The sequence below is a fragment of the Manihot esculenta genome, chromosome 5 (genome assembly GCF_001659605.2).
Source record: "Manihot esculenta cultivar AM560-2 chromosome 5, M.esculenta_v8, whole genome shotgun sequence".
Taxonomy (NCBI): Eukaryota; Viridiplantae; Streptophyta; class Magnoliopsida; order Malpighiales; family Euphorbiaceae; genus Manihot; species Manihot esculenta.
Window position 1 is genome coordinate 12,572,522 of NC_035165.2, and position 17,065 is coordinate 12,589,586.

Genomic DNA, 17,065 nt, shown 5'->3' on the forward strand with positions numbered 1-17,065 from the left:
GAGGAAAAAGGCCTGCATGGCATGAGGCTTTGTTGAATTCATTGTGTTAACATGTGAAGTTTTTGCGGTTAAATAATAGAGTGTCATGGATGATGATGTAACCGCATTTTAGGTGTGTGAGATATATGTACAATTGCTGTATTCAAAACTTAATTTTGCAGTATAGAAGATTTTATTGCCTTGTGTAAAGTCAACTTTTCCATGTTGCATTAAAAAAATGCTTACTTTTGAATGGGCAATTTTGGACGTTAATATTTTTGTTTGGTTGTCCTTATCCTTCTTCATCTTATTTTACATTGTTATGTCATTGTTCTGCATTTGTCATGCACTACATATCATTCATTGCATCAGCTTCTGTAATTAGTCGGTTGGTTAACAACTTTGTTTATTGTGGTAATATTCATCAGATTAATCAGTTAGAGAAGGATGAAGATGTTGTTGCTCAAGCACAAGCAATTGCAGCGTTGGAAGCTTTACCGCAGTTATCATTTTCTGTTGTAAATGCCCTGAATAATTTCCTGAGTGACTCCAAGGTATTTTACTTGTGTTCAGTGGGATGGCTGGTTGCAATTCTTATATTATTTACATTGTGATAATATAATTCATCATGTGTCGGTCAGGCTTTCTGGAGAGTTCGAATTGAGGCAGCATTCGCATTGGCTAATTCGGCATCTGAGGTATTATAATCATGAGCCACACACTTCATTTCTTTCCCCTTTCATTTGAACATCTGCATAGGCATTTGATTTGGACCTAACAAGAGAAGGAAATCAAGGCTTTTGACTGTATAGCACCATGAGTGTTACCCTAGAACAATACCTGAGAGGAATAGTGTGGAAGAAATCCAATCTGAATTTGCACCGTTCATTTCTTTCCCTTAAAAATAAACGATTTGTACCTAACAAGAGAAGGAAATCAAGGTTTTTGACTGTTTAGCACCATGACTGTTACCGAGGAACAATGCTAATTTACAACAACAACAACTAAGCCTTAATCCTAGAATGGTAAAAAAGATATGGGACAAGAACAAGGGTTTACATTGTTTGGCTACCAAGAGCCTATAGCCATTGACACAACCTCAAAAGAGCTACCTTTTATTCACTTTCGACATTTACATAATGCATGAGACCATTTTTATGATGGAAGATACAAGATTTATGTGGCATCTCATACATCACTCTTTACTACAAGCATTAATCAAGTCAATAATCAAGTCAATAATCAAGCTAATGAATCACATGATCTAATGATAATCGTATCCAATGAATTAAGGGAAAATCTCATCAATTCCAACAATCTTGGACTACTTGTCAGTTATGATTTTTAAGAAAGAAATAAAGAGCAAGAGCAAGCAATGGCTTCTGCTTCTTGCAACTATATCCAATTCTTTAAACATGACTGAATTTGTCTTGGTTAGTCTTTAGGATGAAGTGGATGAAAGGAGGATTTTTTTTTTAATCCAGGTCATAACTTCTATGAGTGAGACAAATTTATCATTTTCTAGAAATACCCAAAAACTTTCACGGCTCCTTGAAAGAGATATGGACATGGTTTCAAATCATGGTTCTGGTCACCGGTAGCAGAAACAGGCCTATAACGGTCATAATATAATGGTAACGTAATGGCTTGTTGCTATGCAAATTTTTTTGAACAATTTGCAAAGTTCGTGAAATTAGCAAATATTTAAAGATATAATCAAAAGTAAGTTATACAACTTAATAATAAGTATAAATATATATAATAAATGCAAAATTTATAATTTTTAAACATTATAGATAATAGCTAATCTCAATTACCACTAGAATGAGCGTTTAACATTTATATTATGCAAAATAATTTAAAATATTTGAAGAAACTACATTTTAATTTAAAATCATGTTCTGTTTTATATTTACTACTTATTTTTCATAAATTTTTAATATTGTAAATTCTATATTTATATTTTATACTTAATACTTAGTGATCATTTATTATGAGCATAAAACTCAATTAATAATTAGTAGCAATGATATTAGGTTATATTTCTAAACTTCTAAAGCTTTACATTTCTAATCTAATATTTTAACTTCTAATTATTTTTATTTATGCATTCACTAAAAAATGATTCAAAAATATCCAAAAAACTTGTTGAAAAAAATGATAGAGATTTTGTTCTGAATTTATAATATAAGTTATCTATCATTCTAACTTCTAATTATTTTTATTTATGCATTTATCCATTCACTAAAAAATGATTAAAAATATCAAAAAATTGTTGAGAAATAATAAAAGCTAAAATTTTGCTCAACAGCACTTCAAAACCACTTGGTATCTTGGATGATTTGAGCTCTTCAACACAAGAATTTGTAGAGAAGTTGTTTAATAGCACTTGAAGAGTCTAAAAGTTGACAGAAAACTTAGAGAAACTTGAGAGAACTTAAGAAAAGGGTAAACTTTAGCTTGGGAGGAAAGTGGAAGGCTTTAAAATGTGAAGAAAAAAGTGTCTTCTACCTTCAATAAGTCATAAACTATATTGCGACGGGTCTCTACAGCAATTCTAAAATTTATACCTATTAAATGAAGGTAATGGCCTTTATGGGTCAAGGCTAGTAATGGCCGCACAATTTTTTATGGCCGTGAAATAATGGTCTTAACTGTCACGGTTCTTTGGAAAACCTTGAAATAACGGCCGTTTCTTTAAAACCATGGCTATGGACCCGTAACATAGTAAGAGGAATTTGATTAGCATGGACTCTACCTTTGGAACATATATGTTTTCGTACAGGAAATTCTTTGGGTTAGTGGTGCATTTAATTTGGCAGCCACATACTTTAAGGTGTGGAGTCCATGCCATGTTAACTCATTAATCCTCATTGGCATTGATAAAGCAAGTTGATGGCAATTTTTGGGCTGAAGGTTAATGGAGGGTGTAACTTTGTTATTAACTAAAGTAGGTTGTCATTTCAATTGATAAAATTAAAAGACTTGGATATTATTATGACAGAAAAAAGTGCAAATCTTCGTTGCTTATCGCCCCGGTTTGGGATACTTGTTGCAAGTGTGTCCACTTGGTCTACTTGAAATAAAAATGATAGTGCTCCTGATTAGAATAATATACTTAATTTGTTTCTTTCTGAAGCTCCTTCCTTTCTCTCCTCCTTCGACCTCCTCTCTTGCTGAGAAGCCTTAAAAGAACACGTGGTAGGAACAGTTTTCGGCTTCAAGGTTTAGTCGAATAAAAACTGACGCGTTTCTTTTTGGTTGTAGAGGCTTTGTTTCTTTCTAATTAGATTGTAGAGGATGAGTGAGCTTTGCTTAATTTTCTTAACAATTGGGGTCACTTGTGCAGACTTAACTGAAATTGAACTCCTTAGTTTACAATTAACGTATGGGAGTCTATTGTAGTGAAGATAGGCTTAATTTAGTAGCTGTTGAATTGCCTATTGTTGGATTTCATTCCCCTATTCATCCAATTATTCTTGGTTGTCTCTTGGTAATGTTGATTTTGAGTTAGATTCAGCCTTGTATTTCTCTAGTATTATGATATTTTTTCCCCTTATCTCCAATACAATAACCTGTCTGTGTCATTGCCTGTTGATTTCCCTGGAGTCATCTTGATATTGTTAATTTGTCAAACAAAATATTTAATGAGTGTGATCCATGGTTTTAAATAACGTAACAGCCGTTATTTCTAGGTTTCCAAAGAGCCGTTACTGTTAAGGCCGTTATTTCACAGCGATTAAAAATTGTATCGATAACGGTCGTTACATAATGGTCACGACCATTATTGGCTGCGACTTAACGGCCATAAAGGCCGTTACTCTCGTTTGATGGGTAGAAATTCTGCAAGAGACCACTTGTATATAGTTATGAATTATTGAAGGTAGAAAGACTTTTTTCTTCACATTTGAAGCCTTCCACCTTCCTCCGAAGTGAATACATAAATAAAAATAATTAGAAGTTAGAATGTTAGATAATTTATATTAAAAATTCAGAACATAAGTTTTTATTATTTTTTCCACTTGGTTTTAGATATTTTTGAATTATTTTTTAGTGAATGCATAATTAAAAATAATTAGAACTTAAAATGCTAGATTAGAAATGTAGAATTCTATAAGTTTAGAATTATAACTTAATATCATTAATATTAATTATTAAATAAGTTTTATGTTCTTACAAGTTATAATAAATGATAACTAAGTATTAAGTATAAAATATAAATATAAAATTTATAATTTAAAAATTTATGAAAAATAGGTAGTATAAAAAGAACATGACTTTAAATTAAAATGTAGTTTCTTCAAATATTTAAATTATTTTGCATAATATAAATATTAAACGCTCATTCTAGTAGTAATTAAGGTTAGTTATTATGTATGATGTTTAAAACTTATAGATTTTGTTTATTTGTACTTATTATTAAGTTGTATAACTTACTTTTAATTATATCTTTAAAAATTTGCAAATTTCATGAATTTTGCAAATTTTTCAAAAAAATTTGCATAGTGATAGACCGTTGCCGTTACGTTATGACCGTTATAGGCCTGTTTCCGTTCTCCGTGACCGTGACTGCGAACTCGGCCGCGGCCACAATTTGAAACCATGGTGTGATCCTTGATCACTTTTGAATTATTCAGCTCCTTGCTTTGAATGTTGGAAGATAGAGGGAGAAGGGAGATGTGGGAGTGTAGGAAGGTGGGAGAAAAGGGAGCATGGGAAGGAAAAAGAATTTAAAAATCAACCTTTTTATTGTACTAAGCAATTAATACTATCACTGGAAATTGTTGCAACTAATTTTAGAATTCAGTCCAAAATTGATGAATAAAAGATGATTGGACAAATTTTTTTTTTTGTCTGACAGGAAAATGATTGGTCTGGTCTACTTCATTTGGTGAAATTTTACAAAAGCAGAAGATTTGATGCAACAATTGGACTCCCCAAGTGAGATTCTTTGCTGCTTTAGCCTGACTTTTGGCAGGTTATTCATATCACACTGAATAATTTGCATCTTTATCTTCCAGGCCAAATGACTTTCATGATTTTCCTGAGTACTTCGTTCTTGAGGTAATGCAATGAGGTAGGGTATGTAATTAGTCTGTTTGCAACATAATGTATTTGTGTAAAATATGCCTTTATGCATAACTTCCTTTGAGCCTTGCTAGATTACTGATCGATCATTGAGCTCTATAGCAAATTTTATTGTCAGTGCCTTGATGCATAGGTTAACAGAGTCGGTTTCTGGGACCCTGCTATGCAATTGAATTTCTGTTGGGCTTTCTTGGCCCGAAGACACGTGGGAATTATCTTTGTATTTTCTTTTACAAACTCTCATCCTTAGAACTAAGAAAGAGATGGGATGTCTTCAGCTACTTGTATGCGAAGAGAATTCATACTATGAACAAATAAAGAATTCTAACTTGGTTGACTTTATCCTCATATAGGTTAAATGAACTTCAATTAAAAGATGTCTGTACTTGTCGCATGGGAATAATATCGATCTTCACTACTTATGTCTTTGCCACACCATTATCTCTTAAGTCTTAATCTTCTATTTCTTTCTTTGTTTTCTCCCCAAGATGTCTTCGGTTTTTTCTTCTGTTGGCATTGCAGACAAACTTCTTACCAATTGACCTGACTACCTCAGTAGTCAGTACTGAAACTATTATACTGATTTCCCAACTTATCGTCTTAGATCACTGTTAAATTCTATCTAATCTTGCATCTCATTCGCTATCATGTGACAAATGAAATGCAAAGCTTTAGACTGATTTATGGGGACACACTGCTCTTTCGTCCTCTTTCCCAACATACGTAAGAAATAGAAAGTGGCTAATTCAGTTAATCTTGTCTTGATGCCAGAAAGGCTTTTTAAAAGTTCTCATAATTTCATCAATGTTATTGTCTCTTTTTGAAATCTATAAATTTGCAAAAATTTAATTAGATTGATTTTTTTGTTGTTAATTTGCTCGTTTAGAATGAAAGAATATTTCTAATTAAAAAAATAGAAGTCGTGCAGAATTTGTATATTCAATTGGATTCTTTTTTTTTTTTTTTTTAAATAAGTTACTTATTCCAAACAGAGGGTGTGACTCCTTTCCTTGTGCTCAGTTTTGGACTCGTTCCTTAACCATACAATTCAACCTCAAGTTCAGATTACCAGAAATCTTAAAAGTGATATCTAGATTTGGTGAATCTGTGAAGAGAGAAATACATGTAAATATGGGGGCTGGGTTATTTTTGAGGGAATATTTAGAATGATTAAGATATTAGAAGGTTCATGAAGTGTAATACTAATGTAAAAGATAAATGAGTGAAGAACAGAGGATAGTCACGCTAGTAACAATGGTGTAATACATATATATATATATATATATATATATATATATATAATATGTTTCTTAAAGCCCTCTTTGAAATCTGTTTTGAGGAGATACATATTTTATCAACCAACAGATTTAGCTTGTATTACTGTGTTACTGATTTTTAATTTTTTTTTTCCTGTAATTGGTATGTTTGCAGTTCAAAAGTCATAGTGATGCAGAATTAGTTTATTTCAATTTTACTTCTAAACTAATTTTCTGGAGTTGATGGTGATTGAGGCTCTTAGTGCTCTCTGCGAATTGTGTTTCTCTTGTATGCTTGAGGATTTATAATGTGTTATTTTGACTGACAAGAATGTGCTGTCAAACTTGTATAGATGTCGTAAATAGGATTGGTTGATGCAGGATATTATACTAGAACTTTTAGGAAGAAACTTGCGAAGCAGTATTTTGATTAGGAAGTTTGATTGGTTTAAAATTCCTAATTATTCTTTATTGAATATTTTCTTATTTTGAGATTCCTAATCCTAGTGCCAGTAGGACTAGTTATTATCACTATCAAGGATCACGACCTGTTTTATTACCATTAATTATTAATACCTGGCTTGAAAGTATTTCACTAGAGCTTACTATTATTTATATTGACAATTGAGAATTAATAGAAATTTTGATATTTGTTTCTCTTCCCTTTTGATTGTTTTTGTTTTTACATCATTAGCAGTTAAGCACTCATAGCAGGAAAAAAAGAAAATAAGAGAGGGGGGGAAGGGGGAGTAAAAAGTGGCTCCTACATGTACCTTTTGTTGTTAACATCTTTGCGTCGACTCATGGATGTTTTTTGTTTTTACTTGTGTCTAATTTCATTATGCTTTTACTTTTCCAGATAATATATTATATGTTTTGCCAGGACAGTCTTCTTCACACATTTTGTTACTGTTCAATAAATCTTCATGTTAATATGTTAACTTTTACATTGTAAGTTTTGGGGTGAAGGACTGATTTAAGCTTGTTCCAAACCTAAGGATTTTAAAAGAGAACTGCTGGGATTTCCCGCTTTTATATTTTCTGAGCTTTTTTTTTAAAGGTGGTGGAGGCAGAATGGAGATTTTGTCTACATCTCCCTTATTCAGTTAAATATATTTATTTTAGTTTAAGATTTTCAATGTTGGTTGACATGCAATAAGAAGGTTATTATTGTCTTGCTAGATGCTGAACTAAGACCATATAATTGTTTTTTTTTCTTTTTCCGGTGAGATTTATAAATTGCTTTGCCTATTCTTGATTAATCTAGGCAATTCCTCAAGCTGTAGCAACAGTTAGAGCTGCAGACAAGAAAAGCCCAAGGGAAGCTATTGAATTTGTTTTGCAGCTTCTTAAGGTTGGTTTTTATTTTGTTTTGTTCTTTTCATTTGCTTCAATGTCATTATGATGTTGTGTTAGTTCATTGAGACTGTAAAATCTATGTTGAATTTTAGGACATATGGAATTCACTAAACAATTTCATTGACCCTTAAACCTAAACTAGTTGGTTTAGCTATATGGATTTTTATTTGTATATTTCATCTGGTTTAGGTGTTACATTTTTAGGAAGATCTTGTTAGTTTACAGTGCACGTGTTTAAGCCATTTTGTTCTCCCATTTCCTGAACTTTTCTCATTAGTTGCCACTTCTTTTATATGGAAGCAAGCTCAAAATGAAGCGAGCAGAATTGCTAGATTTAGGCTTCGAACTTCTAGATCACTTTGGAGATCTAGTTCTTAAAAAAAATTCTTTCAAAAGGGAAATGCTTACTCTCATTGGTCCTAGATTTACACTGTATGAAACAAAAATCCTTTGCATTATTTGTTTATCCAACCCTTGTATTTTTGTATGTTCATCTTAGCATTCTCAATTCCCATGATAATCTTGTGAATATGCTGTGTCTGTACTGAGGTATGCTTGATATCATGTGTTATCATCGTATAATAATTATACTTGGCATTTGCGATTATATTTGTGAATCTCCACTTCTTCATCTTACTTTTATCCTATGTTTGACATTTCTCTCACTTCCATCAATGCTTTCCTTGTAGTTAAGGTTTAAAATGCATGTTTTGTGGGACCTGTACGCTTCACTTGATTTATTACTGTATGCAGTCACTGCCACGTTCTTAAACTATTAATCATAGTTTCTTATTCTTGGATATGGCCATTCCTTAAGTCATTGTAAATATATGTCAGAAGATGAGTGTTGCAGCTTCCATTCAAATCTATGGGAGATACTGTTCATGAAGGATACTGTCAGTCCTGTGAAAATTTATATTTACCAATGAAAGATAGTGGGGCCAGGTTGTAATTCAAATGTAATTAAAATTGTTTAAAAAGTAATGATAATAAAACAAAAGGACAGCTGGACAGGTTTTTTTTGTGTGATTGATTGGGCATGGAAACTGAAAATTGCAACAATTAATGCAGTTATTCGAGGGATGCAATCCCAGTAAGTATATTAGCAGTGACTTGAAGGAACCCTCTGCTGGCTAATATTACTAGATGCTTTATGCAGGCATGCCCTATAAATTATTAAAAATGGTGCCTTGATTCTTAATTATGGCCTTTCTTAGCCTTCATGGGTATTTGTTAGAAAATGAATGTTGCGTCTGCCTGTCAAATCTGCAGGAGAGTTCTTATGGAGGATGCCATCTGTCATAGGGGTGGGAATTCATTGGTTTTAACCGGAAAACCAATGCAAACTGATTTATTTTTGTTTTTCAGTTTGGCTATATTATAAAAAAAATTCCCTTCTTTTTGTTCAGTTGGTTAATTCAGTTAACAGAAATAACCAAACTGAGCCTATTTCACTCTTATATTGCCTCTTTTTGACCTCTGTTATAGAACCCTTCTTTCTTGCTGCTTTTTTTTTCTTTTTTCTTTCTTTTGCACTTGCAATCTTCATGCCTTGTGCTGCCCTTCTCTGTGTTATTTAGCTATTCAATTCTTCTTTTTCTTCTCTTCGTTTTTCCACACTGCCAGAAGCATTTTCACCTCACATGTACCCCTTCCACACACTTTCGTTTCCTCTGTGAAAGACTATCCATCCCTTGTTCTTCTGCTTCTTCTCCTTTCCTTACTCTATCTCTTCTTTTTCCCCTGAAACATCTTGATTCTCGATCCTTGGCTTCACTCTTGCTGCTTCAATTCTGTCATTGTGCACTCCTCATTTGTTGTGTCTGGGCTTTATTGGCTCCTCATTGTTAGGGTACTGCCACACTGGGGATGTAACTTGTTGATTTCCTGAGTTTGGGGTACATAATCTCAATTTGCCAAGTTGTTTTAGGTGTGTAATTTAATTGGAGAATGCTGTTGTTTGTTCAATTGAATTGAAGACTTAAAACTGTTGATTTGAGGATGTTATTGTTGATTTGCTTTGACAATGACTTGGGTATATAATTTCTTTAAATCTTGTTAATCTGTTGTTTTGAATTGCGAGCATGCTGCTGTGCTAGGTAGTGGATGCACTGTATGCTTAGTGAACTGAAATGAAATTATTTCCTGCTGTTGTGGCATTTTGTTGAAAACCAATCCAGCTAGACAGATTCAATTCAGCTTTGTCAATTTTCATTTTATGGAATTCGGTTCTTTTGTTTTTCTACTTCAGTTTGGAATCAAACCAACTGATTGCACATTCCAAGTCAGTATATTTTCCAAATTAAATGGTATTATGGTCAGATTGCAATTCATTGTTGAAAACTTAATAATAATAAGAAGGATCATAGTGGAGAAGTGGTTTATATGTATTTTATCTCATCCAAAACCAGGATAATGGAGGTGGAGTAACAGTGAGACTTGTCAATTCAGGATATAGTATGCGAAATTTAGAGAAGCTCCTGAACTTGAAAGCTAATACTTCCTGTGTCACTATGTAGAGTACACAGGAATTCCTTATCATCGTCATATTCTCTGTTTCAAGGTTCAGCAGGATGAACATGTTTGTGGATGCTGCATTGTATTTATTGATTGTGTTGTGTATCCTGTGAAAATCTGCATATCCTGTATGGTTATATAGGCAAATGGAATGTCCTTATACATATAGACAATCATCTTTCCCCTCCCCAAACTCCCCTTCTTCTTTTTAATGATTTCAATATGCTTTTTTCACTATTTTCATTGTCTTTCTGGTGTTTGGCAGTATAACGATAACACTGGAAATCCATATTCTGATGTGTTCTGGCTTGCTGCATTAGTCCAGTCAGTGGGTCAACTTGAATTTGGGCAACAGGTTTGTTAATAATGTTTCCTTTATCCTTTAATTTGTTGATGGATCATACAACATTTCAACTGCTGCTGCTTGGTTTCATCTGATTTTAAACTCCAAATTATCAGTATATTTTGTAAAAATTATGGATTTCACCTTAAAAATCCTGGCTGAAAGGTAGGTTTCATATTTATATTTGTACATCTCTCTTTCTCTCTCACACACACACATGCATGCTGAAACACACATGCTCTAATTTGGATGCACAACTCTGAAAGCTAAAAATTTGAAATTCATTAAATTGGATTTTCCAATGAATGTCATATGCCTATCTAAATGCATAGCATTTTTACATATAATAATGTTTCTCTCAGATTTCATCTGAAAAAAAAGTAGATAAACGTTAACCATCCCTTGTTATTTCACTTGTTTTTGTTTTAAATGTTGGTTCTTGGTCTGTGATGGAATTTAGCCTTTTTTGGAAAGCTCATAAAAGTTGTAAGCTAAATGATTTGTTGAGACGTAATATTTTATTTCTACTGAGAGGATCTAAATTTAAACTAATGGAAAACGATTGAAATATAAGTTTGGAAAAGCGTGGAGGCCTAACGCTTTACAAAGACTAGCTAACAATATTGTACTGGGCCAGCAAAACTAGGTTGGTTCTCATGCCCATCCATTTCATAAGAGTAACAATACTTTGGTTTATGTCTCATTGATCGGTATCATCTACTCTCTAGTGTAGTCTCTACATCTAGTCTTGCCAATATCAGTCTCCCAAAAGTTAATTATCAGGGGAACCCTTCCTCTCCTTTTCACCTTCACCCTGCTCTTTGTTCTTTTGGCAATCCTGTTCTCTATTTTTGGTATGAGCACTTGAAAGGATGCAGTTGGTTGCCAGAATTGTCCTAGAAAGTAAGTTACTTTCCTATGTTTGGTATGATGACCAGGAATGTTGTTTTTATGAGAAAGTTGCTTTCCTGAACTTAATGCATCCTACTCTTACCTTCACCATGTTCATGGAGAAGTACATTTTCATTTTAAAGGGTGAGAATTGCATTCCCATTTTGTGTGTACATATGTGTAGGTATTGCCTCTAACTATAATTTATAAAGTATAATTTAACAAAATGAAATATTATAAAAATTTTAAAAGGACTAATTCTTTGATATTCTGCAACAAAAAAAAAAGTTCAGTTCTTTTTCCTAATAATATTAGAATCCTTTTGAATTTAATTAAAGATTTTCATATATTTTATATTTTATCAGGCAAATAATAAAATAGTAATGTAAGTTTAAGGTTTCAATTCTTGGTTATTTTGATTCTTAGCGGACAAGTTTGTCTTAATTGTTTCTGTTTCTATCATGCATTCTGGTAGATGACGAAGCAATTTGATTTCCAGTTCCCTTTTCTGTACAAGTCATTCCAGTGTTATCATATTGAACTTTCTAGAAGTGCACAAAGTTTGAATATGGACAAATTAATCTCCTGGGGTTAATGCTTTTTACATATTTTTTAGGCTAAACTATACTTTTTAGCCAAACTTTTATGTGGATTTTCAATTTTAGCTAGTTTTTTTTTTTTCGACAATTTTAGCTAAATTAAAAGATTTAGTTACAATTTTAGCTAGAGGGTGAAAAGGGGAATAAAATATGCTGACGTGACTACTTAGTCAGAAAATAAAATAGTTTTTTTAATATCGGACCGACATTACCAAAATATAAACTATATATTTTAGCCAATTTTTTACGTAATTTCACAATTTTAGACAATTGTTGTTTTCAATTTTAACTGAAATTTTCACTCAAATAAATCAAACCATATTTATGCAATAATTTACTAAAAAGAAATTTAGCTCAATTAAACCATTTGTAGGTGGGAATATAATGTTAAAAATTGGCACCAATCCAAGCTAAAATTGATAGCACTTCTTTACAAACTAAGGTCAACTTAATAAAGGGGTAAAAATATCTCTAAGTAGCCAATTTAGAACTGGAGGCTTATTTAATAATTTATAAAGTTGTGTCAATTTTAGTCTAGGGTAAGTAAAGTACGGTGATAAAACTTTGTCCTGTTTCTTGGTGTAAGATTAGTGAAATTATTGGATCCACTTACATCAAACCATATTTAGGCGAGTTCAATTAAAAGAATATAATTTTACCTGGGCAGCTGATTCAAGTAGGTCGCACAATAAAGAATGTGTTTTCTGGGTGTAAGATTAGTGAAATTGTTGGATGCACCTACATAAAACCATACTCAGATTGGTCCAACATGAAAAATATAATTTTTACCTAATAGGGTAGCTGATTCAAGTGGGTCCCTTATTAACAAATATTTTCTACGCCAATTGAACAGCCAAGTCACTTTCTGTTACACCATTTTTTACTGTTTTGCTAAAATTGACCAAAAAAGAAAGTTTAGCTAAAATTGGCAATTTGTGTCAAGGTTTGACAAAATATATAATTTACCCTATGATAACATGTGGGACCTGCATTAAACAAATTATTTTCTTTGCTGACTCAGTGGCCACATCAGCATATTGTATTTCCCTTTTCACTTGCTCGCTAAAATTATAACTAAACTTTTCAATTTGGCTGAAATTGAAAATCCCTGTAAAGGGTTAGCTAAAAAGTATAGTTTACCCTATTTTTTATGGTATTATGAAGTCTTCTGATTGTATTTATGTAATGTAGTGAAGGCTTACACTCTGTTACTTTGTAACCTCTTGGCAGAATGTTATCTTTTTATCATCTCTTCTCAAGCGCATCGATCGGCTTTTGCAATTTGACAGGTGCCAGGACTTCTAATTGCTTTTTTCATATTGGGTTTTATGAGAAATTTACTAACTTTGGCATTTATAGGCTGATGCCTAGTTACAATGGTATATTAACAATCAGCTGCATCCGCACATTGGTACAAATTGCCTTGAAGCTGTCTGGATCTGTTCATCTTGTAAGTGCCTCCATCTATTCCCATCTGCTACACTAGGCTGCTTTACGACATCTTAGCCATTTTTAGGTCTTAAAAGTGTTCATTGCTTGCTGCAGGATCATGTGTTTGAACTTATTAAACCTTTTCAAGATATTAAGACAATCTGGCAAATTCGAATTGAAGCAAGCAGAGCACTCATGGATCTGGAATTCCACTACAGAGGCATTGATGCGGCATTGTCATTGTTTATCAGATATTTGAAGGAAGAATACACCTTAAGAGGTTCTGCAGTATTTCTTTCTAGTGGAGTTAATTTATTTTCTGGCAAAGCATTAGATTTTGATTCCTTGGGAATGCCTTGTGTTTTTCTTGCTCCTTTTTAAGCATGTGCATCACTTCAGCATTTCTTGATTGCAGGGCAAGCAAAACTTGCTGCACATGCTATGCGGTTATGTCAGATACAAAATGGTTCTGATCCCCAGGATGATATCAAGAGTACAACGCTTGTGGCATTGCTTGGTTTGCTCGAAGGACATGTATCATTCAACAATATATATCTTCGGCATAATTTGTTCTGCATCTTACATATCCTTGCAGGAAGGTAAATGCCTCCTCTTTCTTGCCTTTGTCAGCAATTTTCTTGGTGGAGTGATTTTGGGTATTTCAGTCTTTGCTGGATTTCTCCTTCCAAATCATCCTTAGAGGTCTGCTAGGACAATGAATCAAGCGTCTGTATACTTTGCAGACTTAATGTTGACACTGAATTCCATCCTTGTTTACAGGGCGCCAACACTTTATGGGGTCCCCAGGGATAAATCGTTATGTCTTGGTGATGCTGAAACATCTGCTGAACCAAAGAACATTTTTGCAGCTCTCATCCCGGAAACAAAGCCTCTGGAGCGTCCTGGAGAAATTCCAAAACTTGATCAGGATAATGTAGCTAATCAAGAGGCTCCCAAGGAAGCAGATACAATTTCCAGCAACCTTCGTCATGAGATGGGTCATGAGATGGATTTGATCATCATAGAAGATTTCAAGGAGCCTGATACAATCTCTAACAATCCTGAACAGAAGATGGATTCAACCATTCCAGAATCTTTGAAGGATGCAGATACTGTCTCTAACAATCAAGAACGTAAGATGCCTGTTGTTAAAATTCGAGTAAAAAAATCTGCTGCTTCTAGTAGAGCAGAGGAGGCTGATAATCAAACTGTTGAGAGATCTCAAGGCCGACATCATGAAACTGATCGTGGAGCAACCAGCTCAGTTTCTGTGGACGCACCCCAAAGGAATTCAGCTGAGGCTGTGAGTGCTAGCAATCAAAATATTGAGGAAGTCAATTCGTGTCTTGATCATGGGTCCCGGATGACGGCTAGCATTGGCAGTGCAAAATTCGCAAGTGATGGTGACAATTTTGGGAAGGAACTCCAGTGCACTGCTGATTCAAGCAAAGTTTTTGTGCATCCTCAGCCTGAGGATCCTTCATCACCTAGTGTCATGCAAGATAACCACGTTGACAGTGGTGCACAAAAGTATGCTAGTCTGCAAACGCTATCGGTTGGAAAATTTGAGCATGACGGCGGTTCATCAATTGCCGCGGTATCTCCTTTTCGTGGGAGGGAAAAGGAGAAGAAAAAAGATAAGGAAAAGAAACGGAAACGGGAAGATCATAAAGGGCACAGGGATGATCCCGAGTACCTGGAGCGGAAGAGACTGAAGAAAGAGAAAAAACTGAAGGAAAAGGAAATGGCAAAGCTGCTTAGTGACGAAGCGAAGGCATCTTCAGTGGACTCGCACATTAAGAAACAGGAACCCAACAGCATTAAGTTGGCAACTGTGCAGTTGAAACCAAGGGAATCCAGTGGTTCCAAAATGGTGAATTCGAATGTCGAAACCAAGCCTGAGCCATCAGAAGGTAACTCTGCACCTAGATTTCGAATTAAAATTAAGAACAGGACGCTGAATAAATCATAGAAGCTTTGTAGTTATCCTCCTTTCATTATAGAAATTCCCTTGGAATTTTTGGCTTGTATATCTCAAGAATGTATAAGAAAGAGCAGGAACTCCTTAGGAAATCAGGCATTGTTGAATGATTGTGCATTCACTTGTTGAATGGGAAATGTTTGTGTGAGATAAGGTCCGATTTGCTGAATGAGTTGTTGCTTTAAAACCATATCTTCCCTTGGTAGCTCAAAGTTGGGAAAATAAAGAATATGTTTGATCCCATAAAGAGTTTAAATGGAAATTACTTTTCTTAATGGTGTTGGTGCCATTCTGTATTGAAAGAAGGATTCTCTGGGATGAGTGTAAATTACCGCGCATATTAAAACTTTCATATTATAAAAAAAGTAGTAGTTGGATAGAGGTTTGATGTCGAAAGACTTGGTGACGCTAGGGTCTTGTTTGGTTCTTTTGAACCAAATCCTCTATTTTTTGGAATTAAACTTTTTGCCTATTTAGAGTTGAGTTATTTTTTTCAAGGAAGTAGCCTTTTTTTTTTTTAAATTTTACTTCTCAAAAAAATTAATTAAATAATTTAAATATATTAATTTCTCAGAAAAAAGTATTTGAGTTAATTCTAACCAAAGAAGGCTTAGACTAGTTGTATGATTTGGTTCGTATGTTAGAGGTTGATGATTGGTAGACTTTTAGATAATTTAAACTTTTAAAAATTAACTGATAGAATGCTGTTGACTGCATTTTAGATCATTTTCAGGATTTTTATTAAAGATTATATTACTAATTATAATTTTTAAATTAAAATTGTACATTAATAGATTGATTAAAATTATAAGATATAATGGAAAAATAAAAAAAATATTATGAATAATTAGTTAAACTAGTTATGTTACCCACAGGATAAACATGTGTATATATATACACACACACGTATGCCTGCACATAATTATATTTTAAAGATTGTATCTTAGTATAATAATTTAATATTTTTATATCTATTTCAAAAATAAAACAAATTGGTAGATATTTTTATAAATAAATTTATTATGGTATTTAAACAATTAGCTATTAATAAACTGCCAACTGTAATTACCAAGTGTGAATAAATCAAATAAATTATTAGTTAAAGCGTTAAATGGATAATGTTTAGCTGATAAATTTTCTGCACTCCTATGATTTGGAAAAATTGGAATTAAAACATTTGTGCTGCTTTATATATAATTATATTATTTATCTATTTTATCAATAAAATAAATGTGATATATAATAAATTAATAATTATATGCTAAAAAATAAATATATTTTTTTTAACGGCAATAAAATTGCCATACAATACTACAAAATAGAAGTAAATACTTACAGTAATTCTTATTCGCAACAAGATATTTTCTTTATGCGGCGGTAAAAAAAAAAATGCTTTTTTAGAGAGAAATACTATTTCACCAATCGAGTTACAGGTATCTAACATATTTATACCTAATGATTTTTCACAAAGTGGTAATGAAAGGTATAAGTGAAGAAAATGATCAAAGCAATCAATCAGACCGTAAGAGAAATTAAAAAAAAGCAATTAAAACAAAGCTTAGCTATTGTATCTGCTCTCAGATTGACCTCTATGAATATAACAAAAAAAAAAATAAACTGA

The 17,065-nt window shown here is 33.0% G+C and overlaps 1 protein-coding gene across 2 annotated transcripts in view; it reads left to right on the plus strand.

The window, feature by feature from the left end:
- LOC110615979 (transcription initiation factor TFIID subunit 2) overlaps positions 1 to 15,634 on the plus strand; it is a 34,581-nt gene extending 18,947 nt beyond the window's left edge. For both annotated transcript variants that reach the window (XM_021758255.2, XM_021758256.2), the window contains 11 exons: positions 408 to 533; positions 621 to 677; positions 4,841 to 4,920; positions 5,001 to 5,043; positions 7,591 to 7,677; positions 10,465 to 10,554; positions 13,263 to 13,321; positions 13,392 to 13,482; positions 13,578 to 13,743; positions 13,879 to 14,062; positions 14,244 to 15,634. In XM_021758255.2, the coding sequence (XP_021613947.1) occupies positions 408 to 533; positions 621 to 677; positions 4,841 to 4,920; positions 5,001 to 5,043; positions 7,591 to 7,677; positions 10,465 to 10,554; positions 13,263 to 13,321; positions 13,392 to 13,482; positions 13,578 to 13,743; positions 13,879 to 14,062; positions 14,244 to 15,435 (2,175 nt within the window). In that variant the 3' untranslated portion in view covers positions 15,436 to 15,634. The remainder of the gene's footprint in view (positions 1 to 407; positions 534 to 620; positions 678 to 4,840; positions 4,921 to 5,000; positions 5,044 to 7,590; positions 7,678 to 10,464; positions 10,555 to 13,262; positions 13,322 to 13,391; positions 13,483 to 13,577; positions 13,744 to 13,878; positions 14,063 to 14,243) is intronic.
- The last annotated feature ends 1,431 nt before the right edge of the window (positions 15,635 to 17,065 follow it).